Source organism: Myotis myotis, unplaced genomic scaffold (genome assembly GCF_014108235.1).
Source record: "Myotis myotis isolate mMyoMyo1 unplaced genomic scaffold, mMyoMyo1.p scaffold_m19_p_14, whole genome shotgun sequence".
In the NCBI taxonomy this organism is placed as follows: domain Eukaryota; kingdom Metazoa; phylum Chordata; class Mammalia; order Chiroptera; family Vespertilionidae; genus Myotis; species Myotis myotis.
In genome coordinates, this window is record NW_023416318.1 from 33,887,859 (window position 1) to 33,906,956 (window position 19,098).

At 37.7% G+C, this 19,098-nt stretch overlaps 1 protein-coding gene across 8 annotated transcripts in view; it reads right to left on the reverse strand.

Annotated features, from left to right (window-relative positions):
* EML4 (EMAP like 4) overlaps positions 1-19,098 on the reverse strand; it is a 160,749-nt gene that overhangs the window by 83,329 nt on the left and 58,322 nt on the right. For all 8 annotated transcript variants that reach the window (XR_004971858.1, XM_036334748.1, XM_036334747.1 and 5 more), the window contains exon 2: positions 11,399-11,581. Coding sequence is in view for 6 of the 8 variants with exons in the window: in XM_036334748.1 (XP_036190641.1) it covers positions 11,399-11,581 (183 nt within the window). In the remaining 2 variants the exon portion in view is untranslated. The remainder of the gene's footprint in view (positions 1-11,398; positions 11,582-19,098) is intronic.

Sequence of the window (19,098 nt, forward strand, 5' to 3'; positions counted from 1 at the left end):
TCAGATTCGCAGTACACTTCTTTCGGTAACTTTCTTTTTGCCATTTTGGAGTATTATTTTGAAATATCTTAACAAGCGAGAATGCTTAATTACAGTTAAACGTAATTTGTAAAGCTTTATTTGAAATTCTGCGAAGTATCTCCAAAGCTTGTCGATTTCTTCACTCTCAAAAGGCGACTGACTCGCCACAGTGTTTTGCATAGCGAGTGTGGAACGACCGCGTTTGTTTATATTGAGTTTCGATATCTCCGATTTGTCGGGGCAATGTTTTGGTTCGTGACAAGGTCGCTTAGACACTTAAGAGCTTTCAGAGAAATTATGAACTGATACATGAATGAATAGAGTTAAGATTCGTATGGTTCCTTGCTGTGGTGGCTGAGAGCAGACATACGACCGGAACGGTAAAAAAGCTTTGGTGGCTGAGAGTAGACAAACGACCGCAAAGGGTTAAAACTTCTTCAATGTTGTTAAATTACCTGATTAATATTAAAAATCTGACTATTTTAAAAATTAAATCAAGCATCCTTGGTAATTCCTGTAGAACCTTTAAATCTTTGTTGTATCTCTATCTTCTTTGTTGAAGATCAGTCTTGCCTCGTACTGTCAAGACAGACCCCAACTATCTATTATATAAATATACCACCATGTCTTTATTCATTTACCTTTTGACATTTGGGTTGTTTCCAGTTTTGTACTATTGTAAATAATGCTACAATGAATTAAGTGTATAAGTCTTTATATTGATATATGCTTTCATTCTTAAAGGTAAATAACCTGGGTTGTATAGTAGGTGAATTTTTAACTTAAGAAACTGCCAGGTTTTTTTCCAAAGAGGCAGTAGCATTTTACATTCCCACCTGCACTGAGTTTCTAATTGCTCCACATCCTTGAATATACTTGGAATGACCAATCTTGTTACTTTTAGCTATCCTGGTGAGCATGTAGTGGTATCTCACTATGTTTTTAATTTGCATTTCTTTAATGTCTAAAGGTGTTAAATATTTTTTTCATGGGGAATATTAAGTCCTCTGTAACTCATTTAGAATTTAACCTGAGGGTGTCCTATTCACTTATTTGATACTAGGGGCCCATTGCATGAATTCACGCATCTTGAAAGGAACTGTGGGCCGAGAAGCTGCGGTGAGCACAGGGGCAGGTCTCGGCCCATCCTCCGTGCCCCTGCTCAGCCCCTCCTGCTGTGGCCTGTCCCCTGCCGCTGCTGCTCCCAGGCGCTGATAGCACCGCCCCATCAATGGGTGCGAGTGGTGGCTGCCAGCCCCAATCGCCCCTTAGGAGCAGGGGGAGGTAGAGAAGGACTCAGGGACAATCGGGGTCAGCAGCAGGTGCAAGCGCTGGCAGGCCCGTGGTACACAAGGAGCAAAGAATTTTCAGTAACCACCAGAGGCTCGCCCCAATGACAGCAACCGGTGCCCCACCTTGGTCTGGCGCCCCCGCTCAACTGCTTCACCATCCCGCTGCAGCCTACACCCACCATGTTCCGTGCTCTGCCAGCTGCTGCCCGCCATGTTCCGCGTGCACTCCCTGGTGGTCAGTGCACATCATAGCAACTGGCTGTTCAGTTGTTTGGTTGTTCTAGCATTCGGTCTATTTGCATATTAGGGTTTTTTATATAGAGATCATATATCGTCTTTGGTAATGTGTCTGTTCAAACCTTTTCTCTATTTTTAAAATGGGCTGTCTTCCTAATTATTGAGTTGTAAGAGTTGTTCATATATTCTAGATCAGTGGTTCTCAACATTGGCTGCACATTAGAATCACCTGGGAATCTTTTTTAAAATCCTGATTTCTGGGCCTCATCCTCTGGAAATTCTGTTTCTTTGTTATGGGGTGGGGCCACAACATTAGTAACAAAGAAACAGAATTTCCGGAGGATGAGGCCCAGAAATCAGGATTTTAAAAAGATTCCCAGGTGATTCTAATGTGCAGCCAAGGTTGAGAACCACTGCTCTAGATAAAAAAAAATTTGACAAATACATGTTTTGCACATATTTTCTCCTGTTCTGTAGCTTATTTTCAAAACAGTTTTGAAAGAATAAGGTTTTTTAATTTTGATGAAGTTCAATTAATTGACTGTTCTGTTCTTATTTGTACTCATGTCCTGTTTAAGCACTTTGGCCAAACCCAAGGTCTCACAAATTTTCTCCTATATTTTTTGTAATAGTGTTATTGGTTTTAACCCTTACAATGCAGTCTATGACCCATTTTGACCAATTTTTGTTCCTAGCCTTGTGAAATAAGAGTCCAGGTAGATTTGTTTCTGAGCTTATGACCAAAATCTTGAATTCAATTTTTCCTCCCTATCCTTTCTTGCATCAACACTTTTGCATTTGCTCCTCTATTTTAGAAAGTTCTTCACCTGGAAGGTTCATTCTCATCTTTTAAATTTCAACTCAATACCACTTCCTCAAAGAAGGCTTCTTTGATCCCCTTATCTAAAGTGCCTCTCTAGTTTACTCTCTCATTACCCCCTTTACTTCCTTAACAGTCCTTATCACCATTTATAATGATTCTTAACTCTACCTGGAAACCTTACTTCCTTGATGATTCTTGTATATATTTCCCCATGCTTAGCACTGTGCTTGGTACACATGCAAAGCACTTAATATCTAAATGACTGAATACATCTTCACCACTACTGCCTCAAATTTCTCTTCTGGATTATGTTCATCAGTTTATTTCTATATTTCCTTTTTGCAGTATTATCTTGCTCTTAAGGTATTCTCTACACTATGCCAGAATGATGTTTCTAAAACATGCTGTATGTCTTTAAATTTAATATATCATCAATTGTAATATGCACCATTATCTTGAATACCACTAGAAAGAAGTGTTGCCTATGAGAACTATAAGACACAATCAATTGTAAGATGCATTACAATTTCAGAAATGTTAAAATGCAAGAAATATAGGTTTTAGAATTAATGGATTGCTGTAAATCTACCTGCTACCCCGCAGATTAAAATCCTTAAAGTTTAATGGCTCTCAGTGCCCTCAGGATAAAAACTAAATTCCTTAGCAAGGCATAAGAAAACCTTTCACTATGGGTTCTACCTACCAGTCTAGGCTCATTTCTTGACACTCCCAATCTTATACCTTATGCTTCAGTTTATTTTGAACTCCTAAACTAAGTACTTTTACTGCTCTGTGCCTAAATTAACATGTATTCATCATGCACCTACACATCAAATATTTACTCAGGGTCTATTATGATCCTAGCCTTGTGTTTGCAAAAGAATACCTGGCATCAAGGAATTTAAAATCTTGCAAAAGAATCACACTGGCAATGAAAACGTAGTAAGTACAGTAACAGAGTATTGTGAAAGTACAAAGAAAAGACATAATTCTGTATGATTACAGACACAGAGCTAAAGAAAGGCTTAGAAGAAGAAATGCAGAACAAAGTCTTAAAGAATAAGAGGCAGCCAGGTAACATGGAGGTAATAAGATACTGAGATCTTATTCCAGTATGTATAAAGGAACAGAAAGAATGTAACTGTGAAGTGGGGTGTGCATGTGTGTGTAGCATGAGCAGGGGTGGGAGTAGACAAAAAAAGCTCTTTATGTGGTAAGAATGTGGAATAAGAGAGGGCAGAGTCCAAATAGGAAGGGTGAGTCCAGATGGGAGAGGTAAACAGGAGTTAGATGATAAAGACTTTATCTATAGAGGATAGAGACTACTAAAGGGTTTTAAACTGGGGGGGTGGGAGGGGAAGGACTTAGGTCAATTTACATTTTAGAGAAAATGATCTAGAGCAGTGGTTCTCAACCTTCCTAATGCTGCAACCCTTTAATAAAATTCCTCATGTTGTGGTGACCCCCAATCATAAAATTATTTTCATTGCTACTTCATAACTGTAATTTTGCTACTGTTATGAATCGTAATGTAAATATCTGATATGCAGGATTTATTTTCATTGTTACAAATTGAACATAATTAAAGCATAGTGGTTAATCATAAAAACAATATGTAATTATATATGTGTTTTCCGATGGTCTTAGGCGACCCCTGTGAAAGGGTCGTTTGACCTCCAAAGGGGTCGCGACCCACAGGTTGAGAACTGCTGATCTAGAGGCTATAGCAGAGCAGATTTCAGGACAATGGTCTGAGCATGAGATCATGGAGACCTGAAACAAGCGCTAAGTAGCATGAATGGAAAGGAGGAAGTAGTTTTATGGAATGTTAATCAAGTCAGTTTGGGGACATGAATTCTGAGGGACATACAAGCAGAACACTCTAGTACAGCTGTTGCCAACCTTTCAGACCTCACGGACCACCAGTTGGTGACCGCTGGGTTAGAAAGAGAATTCTGAAGTACTCAATTCAGATAACAATATGTAAACTGGCACCAATTTAAGACCATGAAGGTAGACGAGTACTAATGCTACCTCCTGCAAGAAACCTTCAACTCCAGTTTGAGTTAGGTATTTATCCTAGGTGCTCCCACAGCACCCTAAATTTACCTTTTTAATACTAATTATCATATTAATATTGTATTTATTGACATACCTGTTTTCTCACTTTATTTGAAGCCTTTTAGGGGCAAATACAAAGTCTTTTATTTCTTTAATCTCCAGCACTAAAACAGTGCCTAGTACACTGAAAAGATGTAGGAAACAGAAAACTGTCCATACACTTAATGGTGTGGAGTAATATTAATCATCAAGCACATGCAATTTGCTGGGTATTGTCCTAAATAATTTATAATTGTTATATCCTTTAACCTTCACCATAATCCTAAAAGGGATTTCCTATTATCATCCCAATTTTGCTGATGAATAAACTGAAGCTTAGAGAGATTATTAAGGTGCTCAAGGTTATTATAATAGGCAGTGGAAACAAGATTTGAGTCCAGGCAGAAGAAAGGTAGGTAAATAAGTAGAAAGGAATAATTCTACCCAGGAGAGAATGACATTTTGAGCTGTACCAGGGTAACAGAAAGCAATTCATCAGAGGGAGTAGGGAGAAAGAAAATATCTAAGCAGATAATAGTACTAAATATCAAGGTCCCCCAGATACTTATGTAAAGAGCAAGAAAAGACCAGAAGATTCTCATGGCCACTTTCAACCCTACAGCTTAATTTGAGATAACTCTCAGTGCTGGGAATCCTTAGATTTTGAATAAAAGAGTGATTGATTGTCTAAGGTTAAGTACAGCACATGCAGAAAACAAAAAGGGTCTGTGAGTGAATACTTGTTTTTCAACAGAGAAGTCTAAAGTGTATTCTTTGAAATTTAGAATATTAGAAATTTAACTGTAATGCCTCATTAGGTGTATATATGCCATTTGCATATATATGCATCCTTCTCCTCCAGGGCTTGGGCATTATAAAGGTCATAACCCTCTCAAAGGCTAGCCGGCAAGACTAGAAGCAACAGTGGCCTCTAGTACCCAAAGGTACAGTAGTTCTATTTCTGAGCAGCAACCCAGCTGAAATAAGAGAAATTTAGCTAAAAGCTATAAACCAAGGTTTCAACCACAGTGGAAACCATCATAATCCCAGGGTTGAAAGCCAATGATAATTTTTATTCTTTATATTATTTTACCATGACGTGACATGAATAGTTTATACTCCTTGATGACAGTCCTAAGCAGATGACCTTTGATACCTTAGCCCAATGGTTGGCAAACTGCGGCTTGCGAGCCACATGCGGCTATTTGGCCCCTTGAGTGTGGCTCTTCCACAAAATACCAACTTCTGCGCATGGGTCATGAAGTTTCAATCGCACTGTACATGCGCGCCCGCACGTGGTATTTTGTGGAAGAGCCACACTCAAGGGGCCAACGAGCCGCATGTGGCTCGCGAGCCGCAGTTTGCCGACCACTGTCTTAGCCTGACAGTTCGTAAATACTAATGAACCTCAGTGTACTCTAAGACTCACACAGTAAAGTTATCACTAAGAACTATTGCATATTCAAAATCTAAAATCCTTGCTACCCTCATCCACAATATCCTCTTATTCTTGCATCTATCCCAATCCCTCCCTCCAAAGCAATAATTTTTTAAATCACAACTTCCTATTTCAATAACTTTTTTCTTCCCACATTCAACTTAACAAGTATGTACTGAGTCATTACTAGGCCAGCTATATTAGTAGGAAACTGTCCCTACCTTCAAATAGTTTATAATCTAGCAGGAACACCAAATAAAATATACAAAAAGAGACATACAAAAAATTTTTTAAATGATTTCAATAAAAGACAAAAAATGGAAATAGTTTGAGGCCATAAAGGATGGGAACATTTTTTGATTAGGAGAATGATAAATATGGTCCATGGAGAAAGAACTCTAGTTAATAATCAAAATCTTTCATTTATCTCAGATTCTCTATCCATATGCTCCACAGCTCCAATAGCAGACCTCTTCCACTCTCTTCATATTTTCAAATTCTCTGCCACCTTTTGTTTCAATCTCTTCATTCTTTGAGGAGACTGAAGACTATTTATAATGCATCAAAGTTTATCTTTCCACTTAGAATTTTATCTGTACACTTCTCTTTTATCTCCCAGGAAGGTGTATTTTGGTTCTGTTAACTCCTGGCCACTGATTTTTTTAAAAGTATATTTTGAGTAGAAATGACCAAAGAAGGATTTGACTCACAGAGAAATGGAATTCTATGAATGGTAATTGCTGCCTGGTCTGGGGTAATACCCACCCAACGGCTTCTGCATACAAAGAGCAGCTTCGAAGTCTTTGATCTGTTGTCAAAATAATAAGACACTCTCCCATCCTCTATCACAATTATGAGTCATTTTAGCCTAAGGGCCCCATCAAGGAAATTCACACCTTCCAACCTGATTAATATATTTACTTATTAACAACATTTACAGAAAACCCATGGCAATCCCTATCTTCTCCCAGATGTTATTTGGAATAAGAGCCAAATGATACAGGATCTGTGCCGGTACACACCATCCCAGATTCTACATAATTATGAATGTTTCTTTTGGAGAACTGACATCCTCTATGGTCCAATTATGCCTCTGGGTTCTTTCATTTTTCAAGAAGCAGTTACAATGCTTGATACTTTTGGTTTACCAACAGTTTCCCTCAGATAAATTTTTACTCCTTTGCTTTTACACCATGTGTACTAACAGCTTATCTTCACCTAATGCCATGGGCTGTGTTCTCAAATCACATTCATTTGGTCACCCCAAAAGGTCTTAATAAGTTTCCCAGGCACCAGCTGTGACATAATTTGTCTTCCTAGCAGTTAAAACTTCCAAAGTGTTCCCTGGGCTACAAAGTACAGGTAACTTTTTTTTCTTTTGGCAGGGATTCAGTTGCAACTGGTGCATATATTATGAGCATATGCCGTCAAAAGGAAAGAATTCTCCAACAGAATAGAGGTATATGAGAAATTTAAATGACTGGCACCTTAAAAACTACTGGGAAAACTTTCTATCTCAGTTAAGTTTCTGGCATAACATACTAAAAAAAAAAATGAAGCTTAGCTTTTAATAAGCCCTCCTTATCTGTGGTTTTGATTTCTAAGATTTCAGTAACACATGGTTAACCAAGGTCCAAAAATAACAGAAAATTTCAGAAATAAAGAACTTTCACTTTGCACGCTGTTCTGAGTACCTCACTTCATCTCATCACATAGGCATTGTATCATCTCATATCTTCACAAGAGTGAGTACAGTACAATAAGATATTTTGGGAGAAAGAAAAAGCCCACAGTCACATGAACTTTATTACAATATATTGTTATAATTATTTATTATTAGTTATTGTTGTTAATTATAGTTATTGTTGTTAATCCCTTACTGTGCCTAATGTATAAATTACACTTTATCATATGTATATGTGTATGTATGCACAGGGGGAAAAACAATATATATACAGGGTTTTTGGTTCTATCTTCAGTTTTAGGACAACTAGAAAAAGTTTAGAAAGGATGACTTACAAAAAGTATGTTCCTAAGAAATAGAAACTACAGATATTTACTTGAATTTATATTTTGTGACACGTAAACAGGCAAGTGCTAAGTAACTGATGTGTTATACAAAATATTATCCATCTACCAAATTTTAAAAGCAGCCTTTAATTTTTCTTATATTCCTTTACTGAAAGACCTCAATAAGTAAAAAACAAGAGAAAACATTTAAAATTTTTCAACAGATTACAATGTATTGCTGTTCTAACATAATAAAAAAATCAATTTTTTTAGACTCATAAACTATTTAAAATAAGCTTTTAGAAATACTGTGGGATGTGAGGGTGATCTGGCTGCAACATCTGTCACCCCATTGATCGTCACCCCATTGATTCGGCTGATCTGGCTGGCTAGGCGGGTGTCCCCCTCCTCCCTCACCGATCCATGTGCGTCCCTCCCGAAGCTGCGCACTCGAAGAGGACAACCTTCCCCCCAGAGGAGAGGACCGGTCTTCGGTCAAGGGTATACGAGTAGCTGCGCTCCCCTGCTAGAACCTCCAAAAAATACTGTGGCCCTGCTGGTGTTTCTCAGTGGTTAAGAGTGTTGGCCCTCCCACCACAGGGTCATGGGTTCAATTCCCAGTCAAGGGAGTGAACCTGAGTTGCAGGTTTGATCCCCAGCCCTAGTCAGGGCATGTGTGAGAGGCAACCAATTGCTGTGTCTCTCTCACATCAATGTCTGCCTGTCTGTCTGTCTGTCTCTCTCTCTCTCCCGCTACTCCCGCCCCATTCTCTCTAAAACTCAATGGAAAAAATATCCTCGGATGAGGATTAACAACACAAAACATATATGTATAGTGGACACTAACCAAGCATTATCTTGGCAATATTCAAGTTTGACTCTAAAAAAATGTAAACATCAGCCCTAACCAGTTTGGCTCAGTGGATAGAGCATCGGCCTGCGGACTTAAGGGTCCCAGGTTTGATTCCAGTCAAGGGCATGTACCTTGGTTGCAGGCACATCCCCAGTAGGGGGTGTACAGGAGGCAGCTGATCGACGTTTCTCTCTCATCAATGTTTCTAACTCTCTATCCCTCTCCCTTCCTCTCTGTAAAAAATCAATTAAATATATATTTTTTTAAAAAGTAAAAATCACAATATAACATTATTAACTAAAGTGGTTTCTACCAAGTTGTTTGCCGAACTCTCAAGTCCCTTGTCATTTATCTTACTAACTGCTAATAGAAAAGATGAATTCTGCCATTTCTAAGTCTCCACTCCTAGCCCCAGCATGTGTAAGGGTGGGAGGGATAAGAATGAGAACCACAAAACCAGGCAGGATGCCCCTCCCCCAAAGTTTCCCACCTCCATGCTCTCAAGGTCATTCAGCATTTTTATGGAGAGAAATGCTGAATGACCTTGAGAGCATGGAGGTGGGAAGTTAATGTTTGTAACCATTCAAAACATTTTTTAATATATTTTTTATTCATTTCAGATAGAAAGGGAGAGGGAGGGAGGGAGGGAGAGAGGGAGGGGGGGAGGGAGAGAGAGAGGGAGAGGGAGAGGAAGAGGGAGAGGGAGAGGGAGAGGGAGAGGGAGAGGGAGAGAGAGGGAGAGAGAGAGAGAGAGAGAGAGAGAGAGAGAGAGAGAGAGAGAGAGAGAGAGAGAGAAACATCAACGATGAGAGGGAATCACTGATTGGCTGCCTCCTGCACCAATGTGCCCTTGACGGGAATCGAACCCGGGACCCTTCAGTCTGCAGGCCAATGCTCTATCCACTGAGCCAAACCAGCTAGGGCACCATTCCAAATATTAACTCCTCTTTTTTCACCATCCAGGAACTGTCTTACTTTCTTAAAGGACATCACTGTCTCCTAAGGAGAAAGTGATAAGGAAGAGAAGTTCCACCCTGACAACTGTGATATATAGCAAAGTTCACTTGCTATCTCATGGAAAGAGATAAATCTTTTTCTGTCTAAGCCTAGTTTTTTACCTGCTCTAAGATCCTTTTTTAAACTAACAGGAAACTTGCTTCATCAATTACCATCACCGCTCACCACCAATATCACCTTCTCTGCTGCACTTTTATCCTCAAGATATCTTTGTGCTCAAGTCGAAACATCTTAAAAAATTAAAATTAAAATTGGCCTTTAATTTAGCATCTTCTTCTAGGTACTACCTTCCCCTCTAAGGCAAATTTTTTGAAAGAGTGGCTATAGTTACTGCTCTCAATTCCTGCTCAGAATTTTCCTGAGCCTCGTTCTCATTTTACATCCCCTTTCTATGGCTTCAACTATCATCTATAAGATGAACATTTTCCAAAATCTTATTCTAGCCAAGACTAATATGAGCACTAGACTCCAGCCATCTATAATATCATCTATACACTATATGTACCTCAAAGTCAACATCCAGAAACTGAATTCATAATCTTTCTAACAAATTTACTCGTCATATCCTGGTTAACTATCTTTTATCTAGCCTAGATTCTATAAGTTATGTTAGCCTCCTCCGTAGGTTAATCAATAGAGAAGTAATCAGTAGAGAAGTAATGAGCCAATGACTACCCTCACTTTTCCGGTTGCCAAAATGGGAATAATCATGCCTATGTTCACTTACACTACTAAGAAATCAGTAAGATCTATGAAAGTGAATGTTCAATTGTTTGATTAATGTGAAAGAATTATAAATTCTTTCTGAGTGATTGGAGAAAGGGAAAGGCCACACTTCATTTGCTCCAAACTCTCTCAACATGTGAAAACTCCCCATGACTGGAAGTTAAAATTCCCATTGTACTGTGGAGATTCTGCTGACTAATGACCACAGAAGGCTCAGAATGAAGCTAGCCTATTTAACAATAGGCAAACATGGTAATTGACCGTACCTTCGCTACACCTCCCATTGGCTAATCAGTGAGATATGCAAATTAACCACCAATAAAGACGGCAGTTAATTAGCATACGTAGGCGCAAAGCAGCGGAGCGAAGACTGAAGGTGGCTCCAGCTGGAGCGAAGGCCTGGGTCCCGGGTGCCAGAGGAAAACCGGTGCCAGCAGTCAGGGGAAGAGAAGGCCTATTGCACGAATCTTTTCGTGCAACAGGCCTCTAGTTTAAACTATAATAATTTAAATCATTTCTGTAATGATAAGGGCATTGATTCAAAAGTACCTGCCCTCAGTGAATTTGTTATTTACTTGGAAAATACTAAATGCACACAAATATTATGACATAAAAGTCTATAAATACAATTAGTGTTATTATACAACAATTCCCAATTTAAAAAATAAATTAAAAAATTTCAGAATTTCTTGGGAATAAAGAAAAAGGAACAAGTAACCCAAAAGAGAAACTATAGTAATCACAAGTAACCCAAAAGAGAAACTATAGTTTTATATCGTCAATTTTATTGTCACTGATAAAATACACAAGTTTTATATAATACTGCAAAGAAAGTGTTGCAAAAAGCAAGACACTTTCTGCTATACAACACAATTAATTACCTTTACTTGGGACTGATTTCTTGACTGAGGCTACATGATCTTCAGAGCTTGCAAGACGCCTCAAAACATCAGCCAAAGCTGCCTTTAGCACAGTGATTTCATCTTCTTGTTGTTGAACTCGTAATTCAAGAGCTGAGAGGCGATCTTGAACATCAGAAGTACTTGCAGCAGATATACTATCATCTATCAAATAAGGGAAATATGGAATATTTTTAAGTAAACTGCTTAAGAATCTAATGACAAGAACTATATGTCTTTTAAAAGATAAGAAAAATTAAAGGAAAAAAACTTATTTTTATACAGATTAACTTATAGAAAAATTTTATAGCTATTTGAACTAATTTAAAATAGTTAAAGTTAATATGTCAAACATAATTAAAATTATGAAAAATTTCCCCAAAGTCAAATTCCCTTAATATTATACCACTTTTTAAATAAAATGTTCCCTAAATATATCACTTTGTAGACTTTTGGAAACTTACAATACAAATCACTTCAGTTTTGCTTTACATATCAGATTGAGAACGACTCACCTTCAGCATCAATGACCAGAAAGCATGCTTTAATATTATATTGAAAAACCCTACAAAACACTGCTATGTAATTAGTGAAAGACTCTCTGTTGTTCCTTCTTTCCACCTAACGCTTCAACTTTATGAAGAAAGGGTATGGTCTCCATAAGCACATAGCTGTATTTGCGTTAAGTATGTAAAAATAACAAAAAGACTATTTAAATAAAGTTTAGCTATAACATAGCAATTACAAAATACTTCCAAAGCTATGTAACTTTAGAGTTTATTTCTTTGAACCTTTCTCCATCTTTAAATAAGATTATAATGAGGAATGTATCCAGTACATGTTTGACATTCAACAAATGACAGCAAAATACAGAAGGTAAAATTTAAGAGCTTTAGGCACACTGGTTACATAAAAGATATTTGTCAAACTCTGAGATGCTTGAGAAAAAGGACTAGTAAGAGCAATTCAGTCTCTCACTTTAGAAATTTTTATATTTGAGGTCCTTTTCATTCCCATAGTGATCTAATTTAGCTGACCCCGTAAAACTCTTTGTAAGTATGTTATATTATGGTCACTGTTTTGAGGGGGGGGGGTGTGTGTCTGCCCAGAATGCTTTCCCATTTTCCCATTTTCCTTCTTCTGGTGGGAAGAGCAACAGATCTTCTCTTTTGTGGAACTACACCATTTTGTGAGGTCCTGTTAGGGCTGTCAATCTATGATGCCTCATTCTCCCCTTTACCATCGCGTACTATTAATAGGTTGAACCATATGAAATGGATGTTTAGTTGGTAAAAATATGATTGACTATTAGTAATTTCATGGGGTTCAATCTAATACTACTACAATATAGGGGTGGTTGTGAGATATGGGCTAGGCCAAATGGAATTCTCCCTAATTTCTCAGAAAGAAAGGTGTAGCCCATCCTTCTTAGTTTGCCAGGCCTAGAGCTGTAAGAGATAAAAGGAGTCTTGTCTACACCCAGCTCCTTTGAAGGTCCTCTAAAGGCCTGGACCTTCAATACTGAGAGTTGCTCCAATACTGTTCCTAGCTAATTATGTAACCCAATAAATTCCCTTTTTGCAAGCCATCACTTGTAAGCCAAAGGTCTTAAGTCAGTAAATTATTCAAATATGCTTTTCTAAATTGTTCTCAATTTACAAAGATTAGTTATATACTTAAAGTAGAATAACCACTTATGCAATTTAATAAACAAATAATCTTAATTATTTTGGGAAGGTCGCAGGGCCTGGTAGAAAGATTATTAGGTTATAATGCCAAGGTTATAGCCCTGGGTTTTAGAATTGACATGGTAATTAGTCTTCACTTTTGGCAAGTCACTTAACTTTTATAAAATATGATTTTTTTTAAAAAAATGACTAATGTTTTCACTTTGTGAAACTTGGATAGTTACATGAAAGGTGGTTCAGCTTGTAAAAATCCTACCATTACCTGGTGGATACTGTGATAAAGGTAATTTTTCAAAGGGCAAAATAAGCATGAAGTTAACTATTAACAATGTCCTGCATTTATATTGTACCTTTCATATTTATTATCTCACCCCCCTCCTCATAGTATCTATATTTTATATTTGAAACACTTTGAGTTAAATAGCTTGCCTCAGGTCACCAAACTAGTCTTGATATCTGAGACCCAAACACACACCTCAACTTACAATTTAAGTGCCCTTTACTCTTTCTGACACAGCATTCTAATCACAGGACTACGTGTGTGTGTGTGTGTGTGTGTTTCCACAAAGCCAACGAAGGGGGTTAAACTATTAAGTGACTTAACCAGGTTTTTGTTTGAAAAGATCATTTTGGCTGCCATGTGAGAATGGACTGAAACAGGATAAGCGTAAATCTTAGGAGACCAAGCAGGATGCCGCTATTGCAGTAACCCATATAAAAGAAGATGGGGACCTAGGCTATGGTTAAAGTGTCCATGTGCTTCAATTTGTCCAGGAAAATATGTCTGCTATTTCAATATAAATATTATCATAATGCTCCTTCTTTCACTCTCAAGTTTCCCAGTTTGGATATCAATTACAGGGTCACAACAGAGATGCAAAGGAGTATAATGGTTGATTTTTTCAGTTCTTATAGCTCTAAAATTCTATAACCTCTTCCTGTCTAAAATCTTGGCACTTCACCTTTTCAGGTGAAGCAAGAATCTCGTTGGGAACCCAATAAAAGCTGTGGTAGAATAGTACATGAGCTCTGGTGTTACATTGCTTGTGTAAATGTTTGCTACTTAGCAGCTCTGTGACTGGTTTCCTCATGTGTAATTTCTTCATGCTAATTAGTCCTTATCTCAAGCTTGGGGTTAATTTGATGAAATAATGCACTGCACTGCCATATAATGAGGGTTCAATAAGTTATTATCACGTACAGTGGTGGTCTTTACTATACTGTTTATTATTGCACAAAATTGAAAATGACATAAAGTCCATGAATGGGGTTTATAAGCTATGATATGTTGACACCAAACATTTAAAAACAATGTGGTAGGAGTATAAGCTAAAACTTTGAAAGAGCCACAAGACAAGTGGAATAAGCAAATGCAAAACAATATGCACTGAATAATTAAAACACACCCCCCCCAATACTTTTAAAAAATAAGTAAAGACTTCATATTTATATATGTATGTAATGTAGACACAGAAAAAAGTCTAGGTGATTGGGTTACTTCTGACTAGAAGAGTGAGATTAGAAGGAGAGGGGATAAAGGGAAAGTTTTGCTTTTTCGTATAAGTACTTCCATATCATATAAATTTCACAATAAAAACATATCATATGCTGCTTAAACATACATTTAAGCTAAAATGCATTGCTTCTGAAGCTTGAGTTTTTTAAAAGCAAGTTTCCTCTAGACAGTGTTCCAATTTTATAAAGGACTGTTACAAGTGAAAGACAATTAACTTTGCACTCATAGATTACTAAAGCTAGAAAAAAGAGACTGTCCCTAAAGACCAACAACCCATCCTGCCATCTATATATATAAAGAGCCAGGGGCCATCACAACCGAGCGGACGATCAAACGACTAAACAGCAGGCTGCGTGGGGCGACCAGGCCAGCAGTAGGGTTAGTGAGAGACAACCAAACGAATGAACAGCAGGCTGTGTGGGGCGACCGGGCTGGCGGGGGGGCAGTGAGGGGTGACCAGACCAGCAGGGGGGGCAGTTGTGGGCAACCAGGCCAGCAGTGGGGGAAGTTGGGGGCGACCAGGCTGTCAGAGGGGGGCAGAGAGGGGACCAGGCCAGCAGAGGGGAGCAGTGAGGGGCGACCAGGATGGCGGGGGGTGGGGGGCAGTTGGAGGTGACCAGGTCAGCAGAGGGGTGCAGTTGTGGGCAACCAGGCCGGCAGAGGGGGGCAGTGAGGGGCAACCAGGACGGCGGGGGTGGGCAGTTGGGGGTAACCAGGTTGGCAGAGGGTAGAAGTTGGGGGCTACCAGGCCAGCAGGCAGAGGCAGTTAGGGGTGATCAGGCTGGCAGAGGGGCCAGTAGGGGCGATCAGGCAGGCAGTTGAGCAGTTAGGAGCCAGTGGTCCCAGATTGTGAGAGGGATGTCTGACTGCCGGTTTAGGCGTAAACCAGCAGTTGAACATCCCCCAAGGGGTCCCGGATTGGAGACGGTGCAGGCTGGGCTGAGAAGACCCCCCCCCCCCATACACACACACACATAAATTTCGTGCACCAGGCATCTAGTTTATAGATAAGTAAACTAAGACTCTGGGAAATGAGGTGAGTTACTCGTGGTCACACAGCAAATTGTAATTAGAGTTCCATCCTCAGACTATAGAATTCATCACTCTTGCCCTTTCAGTTTGAAAACTTTGTTTTTATTTTTTTATCTTCCAATCTTTAAGGTACCACATTCTCATTCACAATACATTTTTAAGGAATACATCTATTCAATAAAGAGAATATCTATTTTCTGGGGGTTTTTTACCATTCTTTTTCTTAATTCAAGTACATTTTCCTCTTCTTTCTTAGCTCCTTCTAAAAATAGTTTCTAGCCCTAACCGGTTTGGCTCAGTGGATAGAGCGTCAGCCTGTGAACTGAAGGGTCCCAGGTTCGATTCCGGTCAAGGGCATGTACCTTGGTTATGGGCACATACCCAGTAGGGGGTGTGCAGGAGGCAGCTGATTGATGTTTCTCTCTCATCGATGTTTCTAGCTCTCTATCCGTCTCCCTTCCTCCCTGTAAAAATTCAATAAAATATATTTTTAAAAAAATGGTTTCTAGCCTTGAGTGTTAAAATATAAACTACAAGTGAATTTTCAAGCATTCTTAAATTCATGTGAGTGTGTGGGGCAGGCGGGGGAGGGAGGGTGGTGGTGGTGGAGAAAGTAGGTCCATAAACCTTTATCCATCAATCTATTCTATTTATTGGCATAACTAAATCTCTTATTAGAGGTGCAAGCAAATTTGTATATAACTAGTAAACTTTAATATTCAATATAGTTTTAAAACAGCTGTTTATTATACTTTCACTAAAGTGAATCATAGCTAATTTGTCTTCTGAATTGTCAAGAAATATATGTTACCTTTGCAGTGATAAATATATTGTATTCTAAATATCCAAAAGTTGGCAATCCAGTATATTAGAATGAGATATTCCCATAACATTCTAGCAATTTTGAATGTCAATGATTTTCTGTCAATTGTTCTAAAATGAAGTATTTCCTTTCTTGTCTTCCTAACAAGGGCACAAACTAATAATGTAGTCATTTCTAGATGACTCAGTTTTCACTGAAAATATGAATTACCTTGTGCTACAAGCACTGTGATAAAATAATGCCCTAGAGGCTATCATATTTCTAATTAAATAACTGAAAGCACTACATTTTCAAATTTCTAATCTTTCATGATACCTTTCCTGCTTCCCTCTTTGCAGTTAGGGTTAACTATGCTAGTCTAGAGCAACAATGCTTTCCAGTCTCACTGCCTACATTATAGGAAATAGGCTAAGCTTTTTAAATTGTTTGCAAGAAGAGAAAATAACCTCTGAAATTAGGACTTTTTCTATTTAAAAAATTATATTTTGTATGTATATTACATACATACATCACATACATGACTCGCACAATTTAAACAGGGCAAAAAATGAAAACAGCCCCAGGCCTAATATTTGTGTCATTAGAGTCCCAGAGGAAAAAGAGAGAAATATTCTAGCTGAAAAATAATATGTGAAGTAATATCTGAACTTTGCAAGTTAAATTAAAATTTACAAATTCATTAAAATTAAGTATATATTGAAGTCCCTAGCTCCACCCACATAAAAATCAAATCCAAGTATATTAAAGAACTAAAGAAAAAATTATAAAACCTTTAGAAAATAACAGAGAATATCTTTATATCCTACAAGTACAGAGAAGGTTCCTATAAATAAGATATAGAAAAATTTAGAGTGTATGCTCACTAAAAGACACAATAATAAAGAGAAAAATCAATTCATAAACTGGGAAAAGATAGTGGTAACACCTAAAACTGGTAAATGATTAGTATCCTGAATAAAAGAATCCCTAGACTATCTCATTGAAAAGCAAAAATAAATGGCCAATGAACATAAGTAATGAGGCTCAAGTACCTAATTAATAACCTCAGAAAGAAAAATTAGAACCATATGAAATATCATTTTTACTCAACAAACTAGTAAAAAATTAAAATTAAAATTAAAGCCTGACAATATCAAGTGTTCCCAAGGACACAGAGTAACATGGAATCACTCCCATACATTACTGGTAGAAAGTAAACTGTTTCAATGATTTTAGGGGGGAAAAAACCCACTCTTAGCATTATCCGGTAAAACTGAAAATACATCCTAAGACCCAGCAATTACATTCCTAGGTGTATATACCCTGATCTTACAGCAGGACAGGCAAACTTCCGTAATGGACAAGATAGTAAATATTTTAGGCTATGCAGACCATATAGTCTCCGTAGCAACTACTAAGATGCCTTTGTAAAACAAAAACAGCTACAGATAATTATGTAAATGATTGGGTGTGGCTATATTCCAATAAAACTTTATTTACAAAACAGGTGGCCTGCCAGTCCCCCAACCTGGGCTCTGGCACACACACACAATTCAAGAGAAATGCTCAAGACTGTTCACAACAGCGTAATTCATAACAGAAACGAAGCGGAAGCAACCTTTCTGTCCACCAACTGTAAACTGCACAAATAAATTGATAGCAACATTCAATAGAATATTACAGTGATAAAAAATAAACTATGTCCATGTGTAACCTCATGTATGAATCTTAGGAATATAATGATGAGTGTAAAAAGCAAGTCAGGTGGGCTTTATATAAAAGTAAATACCATTGTTTACAGAATAACACTACAAAGCAAGGAAATAATATACCCAACATTTATGACAACAGTTATTTCTGATAGTATAGGACGGGGATAGTATATGGAGGCATCCACAGACTATGAAACATCTATGCCATAAATATTAAAACATGTATATTACACTTTTATGGGGGAGAGAAGTTGAGTGATTTTTCTTTTTTGAAAAAGGTTGGGGACAAGGATTACTAGATTGCATATATGACTTGCTTACTTTATTTTTTGAAAAAATGAAACCATTTTTGCAAAGTAAATTCCAAAACTGATAAAAATGGAGTTACGCTTCCAAAAAATCCTGAGGTTTTGTGTCATAAAAACAACTAAACTAGATGGATTTTATGATAGATTTGAGGGTTAATAGTATGATCCTAAAGTAAGTTCTTACCGATTAACCTTTGGGGGGAAAAAGTCCATTTCAAAAAAGTACCTGATACAAAATACCACCCAAAAAACAAATATTAAAAATTTTTTAAATGGTCTCTGATCTCCCCTTCATAAAGCACTTATGTTAAGACACTGGGCAGACCTTACTGTATATAGAATGGTAATGGCAGAGGATCAGATTAGTGGAGCTAATATGGGTAGAGAACCATGAGAAAACAGTAACAATACCATGCCTTTATAGTTTAAATAAATAAAAAGCACTAGCCCAAAGGACTATTAATAGGCAACTGATTAAATAAATGGTTGTACTATGATATACTATGTAGGTCTTTAAAAGGATGGTGTATATTTATAATCATAAATAAATCTGGTAGGCATGACAACATACTCCGGAAAGAAAAAATTTGCAGGGCAAGATTTATAGTGTATTCTATATATGAG